The sequence below is a fragment of the Gigantopelta aegis genome, chromosome 4 (assembly GCF_016097555.1).
Source record: "Gigantopelta aegis isolate Gae_Host chromosome 4, Gae_host_genome, whole genome shotgun sequence".
Lineage (NCBI taxonomy): Eukaryota > Metazoa > Mollusca > Gastropoda > Neomphalida > Peltospiridae > Gigantopelta > Gigantopelta aegis.
In genome coordinates this window covers 99,447,981-99,466,799 of record NC_054702.1, presented here as the reverse complement: position 1 = coordinate 99,466,799, position 18,819 = coordinate 99,447,981, and the positions used below count along the sequence as shown (strand labels likewise).

The 18,819-nt window shown below is 34.7% G+C and overlaps 1 protein-coding gene across 3 annotated transcripts; it reads left to right on the top strand.

The window, feature by feature from the left end:
- Positions 1-2,528: 2,528 nt before the first annotated feature.
- LOC121371556 lies at positions 2,529-18,554 on the top strand. 3 transcript variants are annotated; one of them, XM_041497543.1, is made up of 15 exons: positions 2,530-2,761; positions 3,265-3,402; positions 3,897-4,074; positions 5,557-5,680; positions 6,166-6,354; positions 6,706-6,896; positions 7,129-7,302; positions 7,937-8,211; positions 8,720-8,856; positions 10,204-10,377; positions 10,854-11,488; positions 12,284-12,377; positions 14,189-14,334; positions 15,820-16,007; positions 17,107-18,554. In XM_041497543.1, the coding sequence occupies exons 2-14, from the start codon at positions 3,267-3,269 to the stop codon at positions 15,971-15,973; spliced, it is 2,607 nt and encodes an 868-aa protein (XP_041353477.1). In that variant the 5' UTR covers positions 2,530-2,761; positions 3,265-3,266; the 3' UTR covers positions 15,974-16,007; positions 17,107-18,554. The 3 variants fall into 3 exon arrangements, with proteins under 3 accessions (XP_041353478.1, XP_041353477.1, XP_041353479.1); XM_041497544.1 differs by lacking the exons at positions 15,820-16,007; positions 17,107-18,554 and adding an exon at positions 15,434-15,699 and having other exon boundaries at positions 2,529-2,761; XM_041497545.1 differs by lacking the exons at positions 2,530-2,761; positions 3,265-3,402; positions 3,897-4,074 and adding an exon at positions 4,712-4,771.
- The last annotated feature ends 265 nt before the right edge of the window (positions 18,555-18,819 follow it).

The window sequence follows — 18,819 nt, the reverse complement described above, 5'->3', positions numbered from 1 at the left end:
AAGCCTTAGTGATTACTGGTTTACACAGAATAAAGTTATCATATTAACTTTTTACATGCCTTACATATTGTCATTTATTTTCTTTAGCTAACACATAGTTGCAATACGTCTTATGTGTATTATAACAGCTTGGGTTGCCATATAAGAGAAACGAACAACGGGAATCTGAATTAGTATAATCTATATTTAGTACCGATGTGTTTCCGTGTACTTTGAATGTCGAGGGGACAGGGCAGGTTGGGCAGAATATAATTTTTGTTGATGCAATTTTCAGGTAATGTTAATTATAAATTTTTACAATTTTGAAATGATAAGATAATTATTAATATAATAATTATGATGTGGGCTACAAAATATATAATTTGTATGCATGATTTAATCATTCTTTTATTTCCAAATAATATGTAATAATTAAACAATGGCAAAGTTGTTACTTTACAACTTCAAAATTGCAATAGTATTATTGTCATATCTTATTATATAGATGTAATGGCAACAGTTATAATGTTCCACTGAATACATTCTTTTATTCTTAAAACAAAATAGTTTTTTGAAATAATGAAATGCTTTTGTTTTTACAGATTGCAAAATTACCACATGATGTTGCCCTTCCTTACCGGTTGAATGCAGGCGCAAAAAAAAAAAGCAATAATAAAATATAGCCATCCTCAGACCTTGACATCTAGGGGGAGCAATATCTCTCTCTACTTACCCATCACACCTGAGATTAGTTCAAGGAGAATAATATATAGTTCCCTTTGGCATGTGAATTTATATACATGTATCAATATGGTAATATTTTAAATTGCCCCCCCCCCCTCCCATAAACTACATTAGGGAGCAAATAATCAGTTCCCTCAGTTATTTTTATGTCGAGGTCTACAACCTAATAAAACATAAGTGTTACCTCGTCGAACAAACATGCAAATGTTTTAATAATAGGGTTTAACCTGGTATATTTAGTAATAAAACACAAAAACTTACCTGAGTAAATAATGGTTAATAATATATATATATATATATATATATATATATATATATATATATATAATATTGGTGTTGTTTTATATCTAGTCACAATGGATATTGCAGATATTTTCTTGTTCAGTCTTGTGCTGTATTGGAATTGTTATTGCAGTTCAATTTAAGTAATATCTACAAAACTAATTTTTAATAGTATACCGCTGCAGAAAGGAGGCAAATATGGTTGTTAATAAACTGATCTATATCCATATGCCTTCTACTAGACTACACATATTTAACCTAAGTTGCCTTTAACCCGGGTTAAATTACCTCACGTAGATGCACTTATGTAGCATATTCAAGGAAAATATATGAATGAGATGGTTAAATGCTATATTCTCCATGTCAAACAGTGTTTTCAAAATGGAAAACAAATATCAGCTATGGCAGTTGACCATTCATTTTATTGCAGGTAATTGCTAAAGCAGATTACACACACACACACACACACACACACACACACACTGAACTGTAGAATACCATGAAACGACATATATATGTAAAAAGGTAAGTCCTCTAACTTAAGCAAAATTTACAAATGTACCACAACCACCAAATTATGTTGATCACAAGAGTAGATTTTTAGATTTATGTATATGTGTGTGTGTGTGTATATATATATATATATATATATATATATATATACACATAGATAGATATATACACACACACATTATTTACACATATATATATATATATATATATATATATATATATATACATGTATATACTGAAACAAAGGCACACATTATTTACCCTCTGCACCAAAGTAAATACTAAGCACATGGAGAGGGGGGGGGGGGGGACGACCTATATTTTCTTACTGCAGGCCTGCTACAAACACATTTGCAAAAAAAAAAAAAAAAAAATAATAAGGTTTAAACAAGAATTTAGGCCTATATTATAATTATTATATTTGTGTAATTTAGCAGTATAAACTTATTTTAAAATTGAAAAATAAATAAATAAGATGTAGTAGCTGTAGTATGGCAAAATAAATACAAGTATAGATAATATCCAAGCAACTAAGATTAAATGAAAAATAAAGACCACACAAATTTAATGATAAAGGAATATACTCTTTATTCAAGAACTGGATGCATCGTTTTGTTTGGGGGGCTATGGAAGACGATGGAATTGTGTATTTTATTTACAGTATAATGTGGGATTTTTATCACTGCACATGCTTTAATCATTTTGTTTGCTAAATTAATCTCTGCTGGTGTCAACAAGCAACAACATTAAAGTCAACGTAGTCACATTATGTGAGGGAAGCCATGGAATTCCATCAGGTATGTCGTTTTAATGACCCTACCCACAAGCGGCGCCTAGTCTCTTCTTTTGGAAATTTGTAAAACGATTTTTTTTTTAACATCATGTTATGGTTTATGCAGCCAACTGCACAACATGTTTTAGGCATCGTGACCGTTAACTGTTGTAAATGATCGACCAAAGTTGCTTCTTTTCGCTATCAAACCATACGTAACTAAGGAGAACCTTCACCGCGTCACGTGATAAACAATGGCGGCCAGGGGTCGAAGTACCCGTATGTTCGGTTCCGAGAATTAACAGAATACATCTGAAATATTCATAGTTGTTTCAGCGATGTGGCGATGAGGAGACTGTTATGTTTTTTGCAGACAAACAGAATATATCTAAATGTGAAGTTAACGTTGATCATTGTGCAGTGGGACAAACAAGCCTGTCAGTGTTAGTTCATTATTGAGGCCCTTTGAAGGTATATTTAATTTGATCATTTTTTTTTTTTTTTAATTCCAATTAAAAAACCCAAATTGCTGCCCCCCCCCCCCCCCCACATACACACACACACTTCACATATCATTTCTACAGGCACATAAACATATGGGGGGGAGGGGCAACCACTCCCCCCAGGTCTAGAGCAAATAAAAATGAGCTTGCCTGAAACTATTTCACTAAGTATTTCCATCATTCTACCAATGCATTATATTAGCTGTAACCCATGTAAAAATGGGTGATTCGTAGTGATTCATTTGCAGCCCTATATAGCTGTTTGGCAGTAATTTTAATATGTATAAATGTTGTTATCCAGATTCAGACATTTTCGTTTAATTCAGGCAAACATCAGCCTCTCTCTCCCCCCCCCCCCCCCCCCCCCCTTACAAAAATGGGAGCCTTACAGAAGTAGAAATATTTGGTCTGGAGATTATATGTTTATGATATTTAGTCATATAATTTATATTCTGTGTTATATCCATTTAGCGATGGCGCTGAAGAAGGTGGACAGTATAACCGTATCGACCCGGTTTGGAAACAGCCAGATTGAACTTCTCATGGGAGATATCACGAAGCTGGCGCTGGAAGACCAGGTGGATATTGTGATGACATCCGCTTTTAGAGGTAAGTCCAGACTCGGTTAAAGTCAGAAACTTTAACTACTTGCATGCTGTTTACTTGTAAGTAGGGTCTCCACGAGTAGGCCTACTCGTCGAGTACTCTGAAACGGGCCGATTCTAGCAAGACTCGCGTCCATTCACAGAACTGAAGTACCCATGCAAGGAAGAGCACTTTCATTTAATTATATTTTTACATTATTGCCATGTGCTTGCTGCCGGTTACATTATAAGGCTATGAGACTTGGAGGGAAAACAAACAAATGTGTGGAATGCAATACAGTGGCATGATTTGGCAGCTATATTTAGTGGAGGAATTAAGATGCGTAATGCAATTTTACTTTATTCTTTTGTTTCATTATCTTCGGGTCAAGGTCGAGTTTGATTCTCGAGTACTCAAGTCAGATATTTTGGTCTCGTGGAGGCCCTACTTGTAGGTCAATATATATATCTGGTACTGTTAGATGAAGCATCACTAATGTAAATGATTGTTTTCCCCAGGTGACTACAGCGACCACCATACCAGCACATTGATGGGTGCCTTGAGTCGAAATCTGGGAATCTCTGTTCAGCATCTGTCTTTTGATAAAGAAATTGATTTACGTAAACATTTTTCGTGCTGGGTGTCCAAGCCACTACTGAAAAAAATTCCATTCGGCAGACTTGTCTGTTTTGAAAGGTGAGGATATATTATCACAATGTCTATTATGTACATAGCAGTTTTTAAAATGTCTATTACACTGTGTGTTATTAGTATAACAATGTTTATTATAAATGTATAATACTATTGTTGTCTGTTTAACAATGTTTTAGGAGCTTAACAATGTTTACTTTTGTGTAACAATGTTGTTTTGGATAATATTTATTATGTGTATAACAATGTGTGTCAATCAACAACAATGTTTATTATATTTTGTAATATATGTATTTTATTACCCCAGCGGTCACTCATAACAGGGAAAATATTTTTCATATTTTCTCAGTGAGAAATATTCTGAATTGGTCTAACGAACAATACTATTGGACAATTTGACGCTTACAAACCAATGGCCTTGTCGGTACTAAATATGACGTCATCACGATTTGGCAAACACACAAAATGACGTCATGTACTTTAAAGAGTTTGCATTTACTTCTCTGTTTTTGGTGTTAAATTTATAACAAAATGTCATTTTAATGCAATTCCTTATAGATTTTGTAGCAGAATAAAGAAAACTTTTGTTTTTGAAAATTATCTATGAACGTGATTAAATTACAAAGTTATAGCAGTTCTCAGAACACTGCGTAAAGTGGTTTACATCGTTTCTATACAGATTGGCCTTCGTGCATGTGCGTCGAAAATAAAGGCTTTTAGAGAAGAGAAAAAAATAGCTGAGGTAATAAATAGAATAACAAACAGCGAGTGACAAATGAAAATTATTTCACTCTGGACATAAATTTAATAATAACTGGTAACTCGTTTATAATCCTCTATATAATGTTGTTTATGTATGTAGCCATGTTTATTAGGAATCCAACTGAAATAAAATTTTAATGTCTACTCCAACTATAGTTTTCGACCCCCAATCTCTCCCCTTCCCAATCACCCCCTCCCGATCTCTCCCCCTCCCTGCACATGCACCTGGGAACTTTTGAAGTAATGAAAGGAAGGAAGGAAATGTTTTATTTAATGACACACTCAACACATTTTATTTATGGTTATATGGCATCAGGCATATGGTTAAGAACCACACAGATATTGAGAGGAAACCCGCTGTTGTTACTTCATGGGCTATTCAGCAAGGGATCTTTTATATGCACCATCCCACAGACAGGATAGTACATACCACAGCCTTTGTTACACTGTCTGGACCGAGAAATAGCCCAATGGTCCCACTGACGGGGATCGATCCTCAATCGATCGCACATCAGGGGAGCACTGTACCACTGAGCTACGTCCCACCCCTTGAAGAAATGGATTGACAATTTTATTAGCTTATTTTAATATATTAAATGGTAAATGAATTATACACCACTGGACCAGGACTCTTAATTTTGATCATGTTTTTGTTTTGTTTGTTTGGGTCTTTTTAATCCAAGAATAATGATAAGAGGATATTATTAAGTTTTCCTGATTCTCAAATATTATGTTCCTTAAGTTTGTTTCAATTATTATTTATAGAAATATGAATAGTGAAGCTGGCACCATTGCAGAGCAAATCAGTTTGGTGTTTCGGGCAATGATGCCAATATGTAACAACCATGACACAACTATTATTACACCTCTACTGGCAACTGGCATGCAGGTGATTATATTCAGTATTCAGATTCATTTTTTTTTTTTAAATATATATTTCTTATCACAAAGACTGGTGATGTATTAATGTTTTCTGCTGACAGACAGACAGACAGGAAGTAGAAAGCATTTAGTTGTAGCCAGTTTGAAGTATTTTCATAAACAGACATGAAAAAAGTTATTTGTAGAAACATAAAAATGGTTTATTAGTAACTATTGATTTTAGTTGTTGTTTTCTGTATGCAAATAACTTGATTGTTTGCTGGTAATATTTGAAATATGCAATATATATTTAAGTATTTTTGTAGATTGTAATTGTAAATAGCTCAGTGATGCAAGACTATGTAGTCAGTGGAAATAACTACAGTATTACTTTGTATTATATCTAAATTATTCCTTTAAGCAATATACTTTGAAGAGGAATAAACTGCAAAAACAGTATATTTGAATTCAGTTATATGTTCTATATATGTACATCAACTATTTTTATTTCAGAATCGGTCACCTCCCCAGATTCTGAAAGCAATGGTGGAGGGGGCGTGTCAGTGGATTCAAGCTGGGCTGCCCCTCAAGTGTTTGAAATTAGTTTTGTTTACCAACAATGATCAAATCCGTGTAAAGGATGAGGATGCTGTGAAGATGTTCACATCGTTGAAGGACAGATGGACAACTAAACAGACTGAGGTACAGTAACATTTAGTGTACTGTTTTACAGTGGATAAAGTCTTTGACAGTATTACACTTGTTTCAGTTTGGATATTAAGATTTGGCAAAATGACCACCATTGGTAGACCCAATTTATTTGTTTTTTTCCAGTTCCATCCAGGTTTTTTACAAGTGGCATATCAAAGATCATGGTACAGCAGTGGTGGATCTAAGGGGTGTGTAGGGGTTCGGGCAATATGGAAAATACCAATATTTAAATATGGTATGGAATATTTTACATTTTATTCTACTGGTACTTTATTATTTTTATTTCTAAAGGAGAGTCACATCCTTGTGTGTGAATATGAAATTTATGATATTGTATTTCAGCACATTACAGAGGTGAAGAAGAATGATGTGTTTATCTCTTACCATGAGGGTGATGAGAGCTTTGTGAACCAGATATTGTCGTGTTTGAAGAGTCTCGACTCAAATCTGACCATCTTCAGTCGCCAGATTTCCTACCACAAAGAGTCCGTCTGGCAGGAGGAGATCTTTCATGAGATGACCAACTCAAAACGGTAATATCAGGACTGTGTGCAGGAAACTGTGCAGTGAGGTCTAGTCTGTACGGAGCAATGTTTTTAGGGGGTCAGGTCATGCCCCCCCAAAAATGCATTGAAAAACATAATTTGTTTGGAGCAAGAGGGGGTTCAACATCAATATCAGATAATTTTGTTACAGAAATTAAATCATATGATAAAGTAATGTTTTATATATCACAGTATTAATCAGCATTTTATGTTTTGACAGAATAATCATAGTTCTGACTGCGGGGTATGTTGAAAGTGCTGAGTGTTTGGAGCAGTTCAACATGGCGCTGTGCTGTAATCGACAACAAGACAAAGATATTGTCTTCCCGTTCTACTTACAAACCGTCAGCTCTCTCCCCGCCTACATGCAGCTCGTCCAGTATGTTGACTGCAGGTATGTTTATGATTTTAGTCTATGTGTAGCCAAGTGGCTGGTTCATGTCATTGTGCGTTGTATGTTGTAATAAATAAATTACATTTGCTTTTAGTTATTAAATTAAATATGTTTTATTTAGTATAATAATATCCGAAGAGCACAAGGGCACTCAAACCCTCTATCTCCCTGATGGTCTGATTCACTCTCTCGTTCACTTTACTGGTCATTTTATTCTCTTTCGGACACCTACCAAGTATCACTTTCATTCTTATCTTGATATAATCTCAACTGGTGACTTTATCCAAACCTTGGATTTAATGTCCTACACAGAGGCACCTCCAAAGGGCCATCCATGCCATTTGACAAGGAAGGAACAATATCTAATTAACATTGGTCTGTAATACTTTGATTAACTTCCAACATATGTATGTGAAAATTAATCAGAACAGTGGTATGTGCTGTCCTGTTTGTGGGATGGTGCATATAAAAGATCCATTGCTGCTAATTTTGGAAAAATGTTGTGGGTTTCTTCCAAGAATGTATGTAAGAACATCCAGTAGCCGATGATTACTAAGTCAATGTGTTCTAATGGTGTTGTTAGCATAACAAACTAACTTTGTTACTATGGTTATCAATATTGAGTCTGTTACAGGGAACGTAAGGATGGTGACGTTACTTTGACAAAGATTAAGAATGCCTGCAATAGTCTTTTGACCAGTGAACAAGATGCTGCAACAATTCAGCCAAGTGATACCTCAGACAGACTGGAAAAGAAACCAGAAAATGAAAACTCGACTAATCAGACATACGATGTGTTTATCTCGTACTCACACAAACATGAGTCAATGGCTAAACACTTTCTTCATCTTCTTGAAGAAAAGGATTCAGATTTAAATGTCTTTTATGACAGAACAGATCTCAAAATGGGTAATTTACTTTTACTAGTTTTAACTAGTTAATATTGATATTATTTCTAAACTGACCTTTTTAGTAAGTTGTATTTGAAAATGTTGATAAATGAGCATATATGTATACCTAGTTGCTATATATAAAAAGTAATTAATAAGGTGCAAATGATTGAGACTACTTGTACTTGGGGAAACTTAAGTTTGTTGGATTAATGTTACACCTCCTCATAAAAAAGATTAAGTTTAACTTTTACAAGATGGTTTCACCTGAATAAATAACCTAATATTACTACTCCTCTACCCTCCTAAGCAAAATCAGACTCAATGTTTGGCATATATTTGAGAAAAAAAAGGTACCAGCAGGGATTTCTATGACTTATTTCATAATAAAAGGACAATATGAAAAACATTTCTAATTATGATATAACTAAGTTCTGCTGTTTTTCCTAAGTAATATTCATGATCTATTTGACATATCTATAATGATATATATGACATAAGACAAAACTTGTTGTCTGTACTTGCAGGCAGCCGATGGCAGGACACTCTGTATGGCGGTATCTGCAGCTCCAAGTGTATAGTAGCCCTTGTCACCAAGACGTACTTTGAGTCCACTGTGTGTTGTGAGGAATACAACGTAGCAGCAGCCAGGTTTCTTGCTCATGTTAGCATTGTTTTCTCTTTGTTTATGTATTATCCTATGAGGGGCTGTCAAAACGTTTGTTATAACTATAGTCTGTCCCATCCTCCTACAAAAATGTGTTTTGTAAATAATTTCAGTTTTGTTTGTTTGTAAGAAAAAAAAGAAGTAAAAGCCAACAATATTTGTGTCCAATAAATAAATTGTAGTAAATTCCAAAGCATGAAAAAAGGCGTTTTCCTGTGGGACAGACTATAGGTACTGAAAGCAATGTCAGATAAAATATTTCTCTACATTATGTTTTAATATTATCATCCTTAACCTCAATGCATTTGGCCCAATTATCTTTCAAGCTACTGATGCCAGCAAAATAGAACTTTTCTGGCTGGCTCATTAATCACCATTTTTGCATGCTTCAGACTTTTATCATGTTCATACTGGGTACCATGAAGGAAGGCTTTCAAATTCTAGAACAGATAATAATCGCTGGCCATAAACTTGTGAATTTCAGTAGCATCTTCACTTTTTTTGGTGAGAAACATGATGACGGCTCTTTGTTCCAGTCTGGTTCATGGTTTCAGGAGGGCTGGTTATCATTAAGCAGTAATATGTATATATACATGCAAACAGAGTTGTGTTATTGACAGGACAGTTGTACAAATGTAAAGTAAAGTTTGTTTTGTTTAATGACGCCACTAGAGCACATTGATTAATTAATCATTGGCTATTGGATGTCAAATATTTGGTAATTCTGACATGTAGTCATTAGAGGAAACCTGCTCTAATGCAGTAAGGGATCTTTTATATGCACTTTCTCACAGACAGGAAAGCAGTTGTGGTGCACTAGTTGGAATGAGAAAAAATCCAATCAGTTGACTGGATTCACCGAGGTGGTTCAGAGTCCTGTGATGCTAGCACTGCAAGCAAGCACTCAACCAATTGAGCTAAATCCCGCCCAAAAGAACAAGCTTTTAGAAAAACCCAAACAAATCATGGTGTACCAAACTTTGGTATCTAGTTCTAGGATGTTTTTGACTACCCGTCATATTTCAGACTACTGAGAATGGAAAGTGTATGTAACCCATTTATACAGAAACATTTCAGGTGACTCATTTGATATTTTGTAACTTGTTAAACCAAGTAAATCATGTCCTAAATTTGATGTGAAAATTAAATAACAGGTTATGCAAACTGCAAATTAACTTTTGCAAAGAAATGCATGAAGAAAACAATTGTTAGCAGAATTATTATAGACCTGTTAATTAGTTCATCTAGGGATATTTCTTGATTACAGCTCTTATAATTTACAGCTGTTATGTATTATATCTTGTAAATGCTGTTGTTAGTTGAGTCTCTGTTTTTAATTTGTAGAATAACATGTACTTCCTTCCTGTGTGTATTGCTGACATGGAGAGTGTTCCACCAGAGTATGGGAAAATTAAAATGGTTGACTGCAGGACAGATACCGAGGCCAAGCTGGAGCAGATTGCAGAGAAATCTATAAAACTGTCAAGAAAAGGAATCACAGACTCTCTGTTCTCTGAGGTGGGTGACATATAACATGTTGCTGCAGTGTTAACATAAATTAATGTTTTTTCTGATGCTATATAACCATAGTTAAAATGTGTATTGTAACATAAAACTTTTCTGCCTTCCTTCTTCGTTATGTTTGTTGGTACACTTTCTTTATAATTGTATGATATAAGTACAATTAGATTACAGAGCAGATGAATTTTTGTTTTAAAATTTTATGTAGTCAATCCGAGACATCGTAAATATAGCTTTGGAATCAATATCTGAAATTGTTTGAGTTTTAGCTTTTTATTATTATAAGAAAGTATAAATAGGTTTCATTATACTAGTTTTATTTTTGTGTTGTGTTTGTGAAAGAACACTGCATCCGTCTTAATCAAACAATTTAATACAGCATTACACTAGAATAACATTATTAAACTTAAATCAACACACTAATATTATCCATGACATTATTAATATAATTTTCATTTTAAAAATCTTTTCAGCCATCACTGAAAATAAAACCCTATCAGGTAATTGCAGAGTACCGGAAACACACATTTGAGGCAAAATACGACATCAAAAATGGGTGTGTGTGTCGGAAGGAGGTACTTACAAAGGAAGTAAACAGCAAGGCAGGGGACTGTGACATCGTTTTCAGTTTCTCGTTCCAAAGCCTCAAGTTCGCTGCTGTTTTCAGTAAGAAGATGGTGACCCTGTTACCGGATGTGAAGTGTATATTCCTCAGCGAGCACCGATCTCAAAGGCTGCAGCTGCTGGACTCGGCCAAGTACATTGTGATATTTGTGTCCAGCCAGTACTCCCAGTCTCCACAACAGATGGAGGAGCTGCACCTGGCCTTGTGTCGGCAGAGAGCCGGGGCCAACAGGAAACTTGTTTACTTGATTCAGTGTCGGAAGTCCGTGGACGAACCTTTCTATTTGCAGCTTCTGCCATACTCTGTGTGTCTGGACGATACACTGTGGAAGAAAACAGCCATATCGTTGGTGAAGAATTCGTACTCTGCACATCACACTGTTAAGATGACAAGAGAAACCATTCAGGGGACTTACACGTGTACTCTGTCCGAATATCTCGCATTGAGCATGGTCTGTTTGGATATTGAAGAAAATCATCTCAGGTAGGCATGAGTAAAGTTTAACAACAAAAAATGTTTGTTCACCATTTTAGTAGTGAATGAATAGGAAAGCATTAAAACAAGTACAGCATATATTTTTGAAAGAAACCAAGAGTAATAGACTCCCATCATATGTGGTCGTGGGATAGAGAAAGTACACCAGAGGCGGTGGCAAGCCTCATTCCGGGTCGAAATTTCCACCACCGAGGGTGTACTTTTTCTATCCCACATGACTACATATGATGAAGTCTTTTTCTCCCATCCATTCGATAAATAAAACATGAACAAACAAAGATGGTTGAAAAAGTAACTTCTTTATTTGACCGTTTCATCATAAATAAACTACACTGTCATATTTGCTGCGTCTGTCTTGCATGGCTAGAGATGGGAGAAAAGTGTATTTGTGTTTAGGAATCAGATTACAGGAATGAACCTTTTAAAAGTTGGCCCGGTCCTTATTATATGTTACAAGATTTCTGTAATGGGGATACTTTGGGTTTTCTGTCACAAATATTTTGGCAAATTTCAGAAGCTATTAAATTTGAAAAAGTGCAGTACGAATTCACATGGCTCTAAAGACAGCCATATAGATAGATATGCAGGTTACATTCAGTAGGCTTCCGTGGGTTTTTTTAATATTACCTCTCTGGTAGGGTGCCACATCACATTGTCTGATCATTCTGATGATGTCTGGATCTTCAGTCATCTCCGTGTGTTTGCATGGTTCTTACCTGGAGTAGTATCATGAGTCCCTGTCTGACACCTAACGTTACTGTCATGTTTTATATTTGTTTTCAGTTCAAGCACAGCCAGCCAGGCCAATATTGTCAGTGTTATTAAAATGCACCTCAAAAATGAGAATGTTGATCAAGACAGTGTCACATTGTCAGAGGTAAGTACAAGTACAGGTATTGATTTACCTCAGGCTTTTTCTCTTTATTGTTTGTGGATTTGTTTTGTTATTTGTTTTTGTTGGGGGGTTTTGGGTGGTGGGTGGATTATGTTTGGGAGGGGGATAATTTTGTCCTTTTTTGTTTTCTGACATCTAACTACTTGTATTTACCAAATTTACCATGATTACTGTGTAATAGTGAATTGATAAGCCACTGGACTCTACAGGGCTATGAATTATATTTGGGATCCAAAGGTCACTATATTATTAAGCTTTGTTAACTCATAATGGAGTTATCATTATTAATGGATTTATAAGTTATATAATCTCTGTGTAGCAGCCTATTGATTTTGGGGTTCCGTGTCAAAGGTCATATTTTGTAAAAGTTCACCCTAATCCTGAAAGTAAAAAAATTTCTTCATTAAAAAAAATGAATTCTGAATCTTTCTTTTTTCTTCAAAAATCCTAAAAGATAACTTTAAAAGATGTGATTTCTGCTGGCACAGTATCTACATAAGAGTTGTTCCTGTATTGTTCACCCTATTGATTATTGTATGACAGATTGGTTTGCCACATATATTTTCATAGCAGCGGTCTAGCGTGGGATTGTCAGATGGTACGCAGACCCTAAATGCAGTATGGTAGTCCACAAGTACATAGAGCATACACACATTTACCTGATATATATGCAGCTGTGTACCTGCATATATGGAAGCTAGGCCCCTGCATAGGCATATTTGGTTTGAGTGAAAGCTTATTTTCTAGGTGATGGGTAAATACATTTTTTATATTATATAACATTTAGTGAAATATCTTAAAATATCAGTGAAATAAAAGTGTTATATTAGTCACTCGGTGACGATAACACATTTTAGAGTGAAAATTTCACTCTAAAATGTGTTATCATCACTGTAGAAAGTGTTATGTTCACTGTAAGAAAGCCGGAACTATTTTGCTGCTGGCATTTTAAAAATAAAGATAAACTGCCAAAAGTTATATAAAAAATACAAAATGTCATGTTTTTTGTCAAATATGATTTATATCTCGTTTCGTGATTTTGCAATCATATCACACTCATTGCGCAAGCGCAACTCATGAAATATGATTGCAAACTTCACTCGATGAGATATAAATCATATTTGACAAAAAACATGAAATATCCTCTTATAACCAACACTCCTCATGTGATCAACTTTGAACCAGCCCCAATATCATATATATATGGCTTTCTTTTTGCTTGGGGCATGACGTGCCTCACTGCTAGAGTAAATGCCTCAGAAGTAATGGGTCGCATAATCAATTACTTTCAATGGACTTGGATTTTTTCTCCATCCTAGCTAATGTCCCATGATTGTTACATCAAACACCATGGTATGTACTGTCCTGTCTATAAAAAAATGTATAGAGTTTATCTCTAGTTGTTTTTTGGAATGAGTGAATGTACATACCGGTACATGTAGCCGGTGTGGCAGCAACAGGTTTCCTCCCTCTCTCTCTCTCACTCTGTCTGTCTGTCTGTCTCTCTGTCTCTGTCTCTCTCTCTCTCTCTCTCTCTCTCTCTCTCTCTCTCTCTCTCTCCGTCTCCGTCTCCGTCTCCGTCTCCGTCTCCGTCTCTGTCTCTCTTTTGACTAAGTATCAGAATACAGAAGGATGTCCCACAAAATAGCAGTACCGGTAGTTTGAAATGTGCTGAGGTTTTTATTATTATAATTTAATTTGTTTAATTTGTGTACACAGACTGTCACAACATATTAACTCATGTGATGTTGATAAACAAACATTCCTTTCATTTCTATTTGTTTATTTCTCAGTGTTTTCAAGATAAACCGCTGACGATGGCCAGAACAGCCACAGCTGACGAGTTGAAGACGGACAAGCTATGGAATGATGTCTTAGATGAATCTACCAGCACCAAGTTCACACGGGAAGAAGTCGAAAAAAAGCAAATGGATAATTAGTAAGTTTTTACAGTTGACATTGATTGGGGGTGTTCACAATTATCAACATTTTCACAAGCATTTCATTTCAACTTATTTTCGTGCTTATATCCAATTAAGGTTCAGGCACACTGTCCTGGGCACACACCTCAACTATCTGGTCTGTCTGTCCAGGACAGTGGGTTAGTTGTTAATTGTTAGTGGTTAGTGAGAGAGAAGAGGGTGTAGTGGGCTTACACATACCCATTGAGTCGTTAAAACTCGCTCTGGGTGGGAGCCAGTACCGCCTGCAAACCCTGTACTTAACAGCTCTATGTCCGATGGCTTAACCACGACGCCACCGAGGCTGGTTTCACAAGCAAACGAAACTGTACTTTGAAAGGGGCATTAATGATACAAATTGTGATCAAATATATTCCTTACAAAATAAAAATTTAAGTGGATATACCAGTAAGCTTTTACGAGGAGGGAAATGGGTAAAGATAAAAGAGGATGCTTTGTGTTGATAACAATAAGTCACCTCAACATAATTTTTAATGCTATATATTTCCACTTTTATGTCACAAAGAAATAAATTAAGCTAATAATGCATTTCTCGTTTCATTATTATATACAATTTTTCCAATAATTGCCAATTACTTTTTTAGTTTTCTATAAACTGTAGTATCTTTCAACTTATCTATAAACAAAGCATAAAGGATATTGCACATCTTGTTTTCTCTTCTTTTTTTGTGTGAATATACCCTATAAATTTGAAATATTTGTGAAATGCAATACAGACTGAAAGAATAACAATGTGTCAGTTTATAGCCGTTGATAAATGACACAATGTACTCTCATTAAATTGTATAAAAAGATTTCTTTTATCTTACTGCAGTGTAATTGTATTAGTTAAACAAATCAGTTTATTTTTGGGTTTTTCTGGGTTTATCTTTCAGTGTTATACTGTTAAATCTTACTGCAGCGTAATTGTATTAGTTAAACAAATCAATTTATATATGGGTTTTTCTGGGTTTATCTTTCAGTGTGAAATCTTTCAGTGTGAAATCTTACTGCAGCGTAATTCTATTAGTTAGATTAATCAGTTTAAATATGGGTTTTTCTGGGTTTATCTTTCAGTGTTAAAACAATGCAAAATGACTCGGATCTGAGCTGGGATCGGCTGTCTGAGCTGTCGAATGCATGTCATGATTAAATCTTACTGCAGCGTAATTGTATTAGTTAAACAAATCAATTTATATATGGGTTTTTCTGGGTTTATCTTTCAGTGTGAAATCTTACTGCAGCGTAATTCTATTAGTTAGATTAATCAGTTTAAATATGGGTTTTTCTGGGTTTATCTTTCAGTGTGAAATCTTACTGCAGCGTAATTCTATTAGTTAGATTAATCAGTTTAAATATGGGTTTTTCTGGGTTTATCTTTCAGTGTGAAATCTTACTGCAGCGTAATTCTATTAGTTAGATTAATCAGTTTAAATATGGGTTTTTCTGGGTTTATCTTTCAGTGTTAAAACAATGCAAAATGACTCGGATCTGAGCTGGGATCGGCTGTCTGAGCTGTCGAATGCATGTCATGATTTGAATCACGATCATCATCAATATAGTTTGATGCTTGCTGGTGGACAGCGTGCCAGATCTTCTTGTTGCACTATTTTATAGCAATCGGCATGCAGTACGCCAGATGTTACTGCAGGTAAGACCACTTAGTGTATTAACATGCTAGTCTAGGAACACACCTCTTTGCAATTTCAAGTTGACTGATATTACAATTTCAGTCAAGTTTTAAAGTTTAAATACTGGTGTTTTGGTCAGTATTAAAACATTTCTTGCTTTTAGGTTTACTGTATGTCAGATGCCACTCGCTACTTAACTCTAAACTAAAATACTCATCAGATTACTTTTAAATAAACTCTAATGACCAGTCACAGTCATTTAACTTCTTGCTAGGTAGTTGCAAACTTGCTGGCTGAATTTTACTGCAGCATATGGTCCTAGCTAAATTTTACTGCGGCTTACGGTCCTGGCTAAATTTTACTGCGGCTTACGGTCCTGGCTAAATTTTACTGCAGCTTACGGTCCTGGCTAAAATTTTACTGCAGCTTACGGTCCTGGCTAAAATTTTACTGCAGCTTATGGTCCTGGCTAAATTTTACTGCAGCTTATGGTCCTCCAATAGGAACCTAACAATACGAAATGCTTATAAATACAATTTAAAGTTTGAAAATTGGTTGAAATTATAATGTCACTCATTATGGAACTGCCCCTCAGCTATCTGGCCTGTCTCTTTGCATTCTACCTTGGACTGGCTATTAGAAGAAAACTCCATTTTCATTTTCATGTGATCTGTATTTTGGATAAGTGGACACGCCAAGAGTAAATATAGGTATAAAATAAGCCTGGAGATAATGGTGATTGTTTCGGGATTAAAAATAATACCAAATTAATAGCTTTATGAATGTTATTTGTTGTCACTTTTTTTATATTTGAAAATCTTGTCATGTAATACCTGATGTTGTAACATCTGATGTGTACTATATATTTTAACACATTTAACTACATAAAAGAAATTCAGACACTGCTATTTGTCTTATTGAATAAACCATAGTTTCATGTATTTCTGAAATGTAATACAGATTGAAGTAACAACCGTGCCAAGTATTACTAATCATTGTTAATAATCGACTGTACAGTCACAGAATTCTATAGTCAAGTGGCTTTATTTTATCTTAACACTCCACATATTTGTATTATTAATTAGTTAGATAAATCAGTTTAACATTTGTTTTTTCTAGGTTTATTTTTTAGCATTGAATCATGGGATACCAGTAATGATTCGAGGCAAGATTTGGATCGGCTATCTCAGTTGTCATGTGAATGTCATGATTTTTATCATGGCAATCAATTTGAGGCTTCGTGTATAAGGTTTAGAAGACAACGATCTGCCTGTTGCACTATTTTGTAACATTTAGTGTGCAGTATCCAGGTGTTCACTGTTGTAAGATTATTTACTATAATTATTGTACTGTCCAGGGCACACCTCAACTATCTGAGCTGGCTGTTAAGGACAGATGTTATTTTAGTAATGTTCTTTATGGTTTGACACAAGCAATTGGTGTAACAGTGATAGAAATAAGCAGATGGTCTAACTCTCCCTACCAGTAGCGTAGCATGGGTGGGGCCACCAGACACAATTCTGGACTGGTGGAAGGGACTCGGGGGGGAAGTGCTAACAGTCCACTGGTTAGGGGGTGCAATATTTGCCTTGCCCCGGACACTGGCAACCCACGCTATGCCACTGCTCCCTACCGACTTTTTAAAAAGTAGCAGTGATGTGGATTGATTTCACCATTCAGCATATGGCACACGAGCTCTCATGGCCTTGCTATTCTAGTTATTTTTTATTACAAAAAAAGTGATATATGCATATTTATTATATACATAGCAATGAAATATATTGATCTACAGAAACCATAAAAGTGATATTCGGTGAAAAATCATATTTTCACTGTATTTTAGCTACAGTAAAAAATATAGAAATCGTAATATAATTTAGTGAACCTTAATGAATCAGTTATCTCCCTTGTAAATTATTACGATTTTAAGTTTGATGATTACCAATGGATCTGGTTGTATTTGAATTATTACAAAAAAAGTAATTTAAACAATTGTATCTATAAAAAATGGATATGAAGTGCAATTACGATAAGATAACTAAAAACTGATTAAATGCAAAGCTCATTAATGAATAGACCATTTCATGGTGTTTTTTCGAATATGATTATGTCAACTCATGATCATGTGTAAAAACCATATTTTCACACATCACTCATTGACATACAAATCGTATTTGAAAAATAACATGAAATAGCCTCTATGTATTGTGATACAATTTGTATTAGGGTCCATTTATGTCTGATAACATTTCTATCTGTGATAATACTTTGTTACATATTTGTTTAAATATGAATTTACCGTGTTGTGTACAGCGACACGAAAACGGGTAGATTTTAATTTTTTTTATATTGTGCATCATTTTGACTATTTTCAGACTGTAAAGCACAAAACAAATAGCATTTAGATTTATTAATTTTGAGTTTAGTTATGTGTCTGTATATTGTTTTCATATTCTATGGTACTTAGCTTATTTCAGAAACACAAAAATACTGTGATAAAATCTTACATGAAAGTCAACATATATCGTGCTTATAACATAATGCTGTGATGAAATTTAAGAGATGTATTATATATATTATTAATATAGAATTTTACAACACATTTTCACTTATTTATTACTCTTGTTTTTGTAATCATGTTTTAGGTTATTTCATTTAACAAATCAGCAAATAAAATTTTGAAAAGAATCCTGTTGTTTTAGTATTATAGCATTTTAGGTATGAATTATCAAACATTTTGAAAAGCAATGGACGACACCCTAGTACACTGTTTTAATCAGGAGATTGATTAGATGCCTAATTCATGGTAATTATAACAATTTTAGCAACCAA

Coding starts and splice junctions, on each gene's coding strand:
- LOC121371556 (XM_041497543.1), top strand. CDS start 3,267: ATGGCGCTGAAGAAGGTGGACAGTATAACCGTATCGACCCGGTTTGGA. Junction 7,303..7,936: donor GTCCAGTATGTTGACTGCAG/GTATGTTTATGA, acceptor AGTCTGTTACAG/GGAACGTAAGGATGGTGACG. Junction 12,378..14,188: donor ACAGTGTCACATTGTCAGAG/GTAAGTACAAGT, acceptor TTTATTTCTCAG/TGTTTTCAAGATAAACCGCT.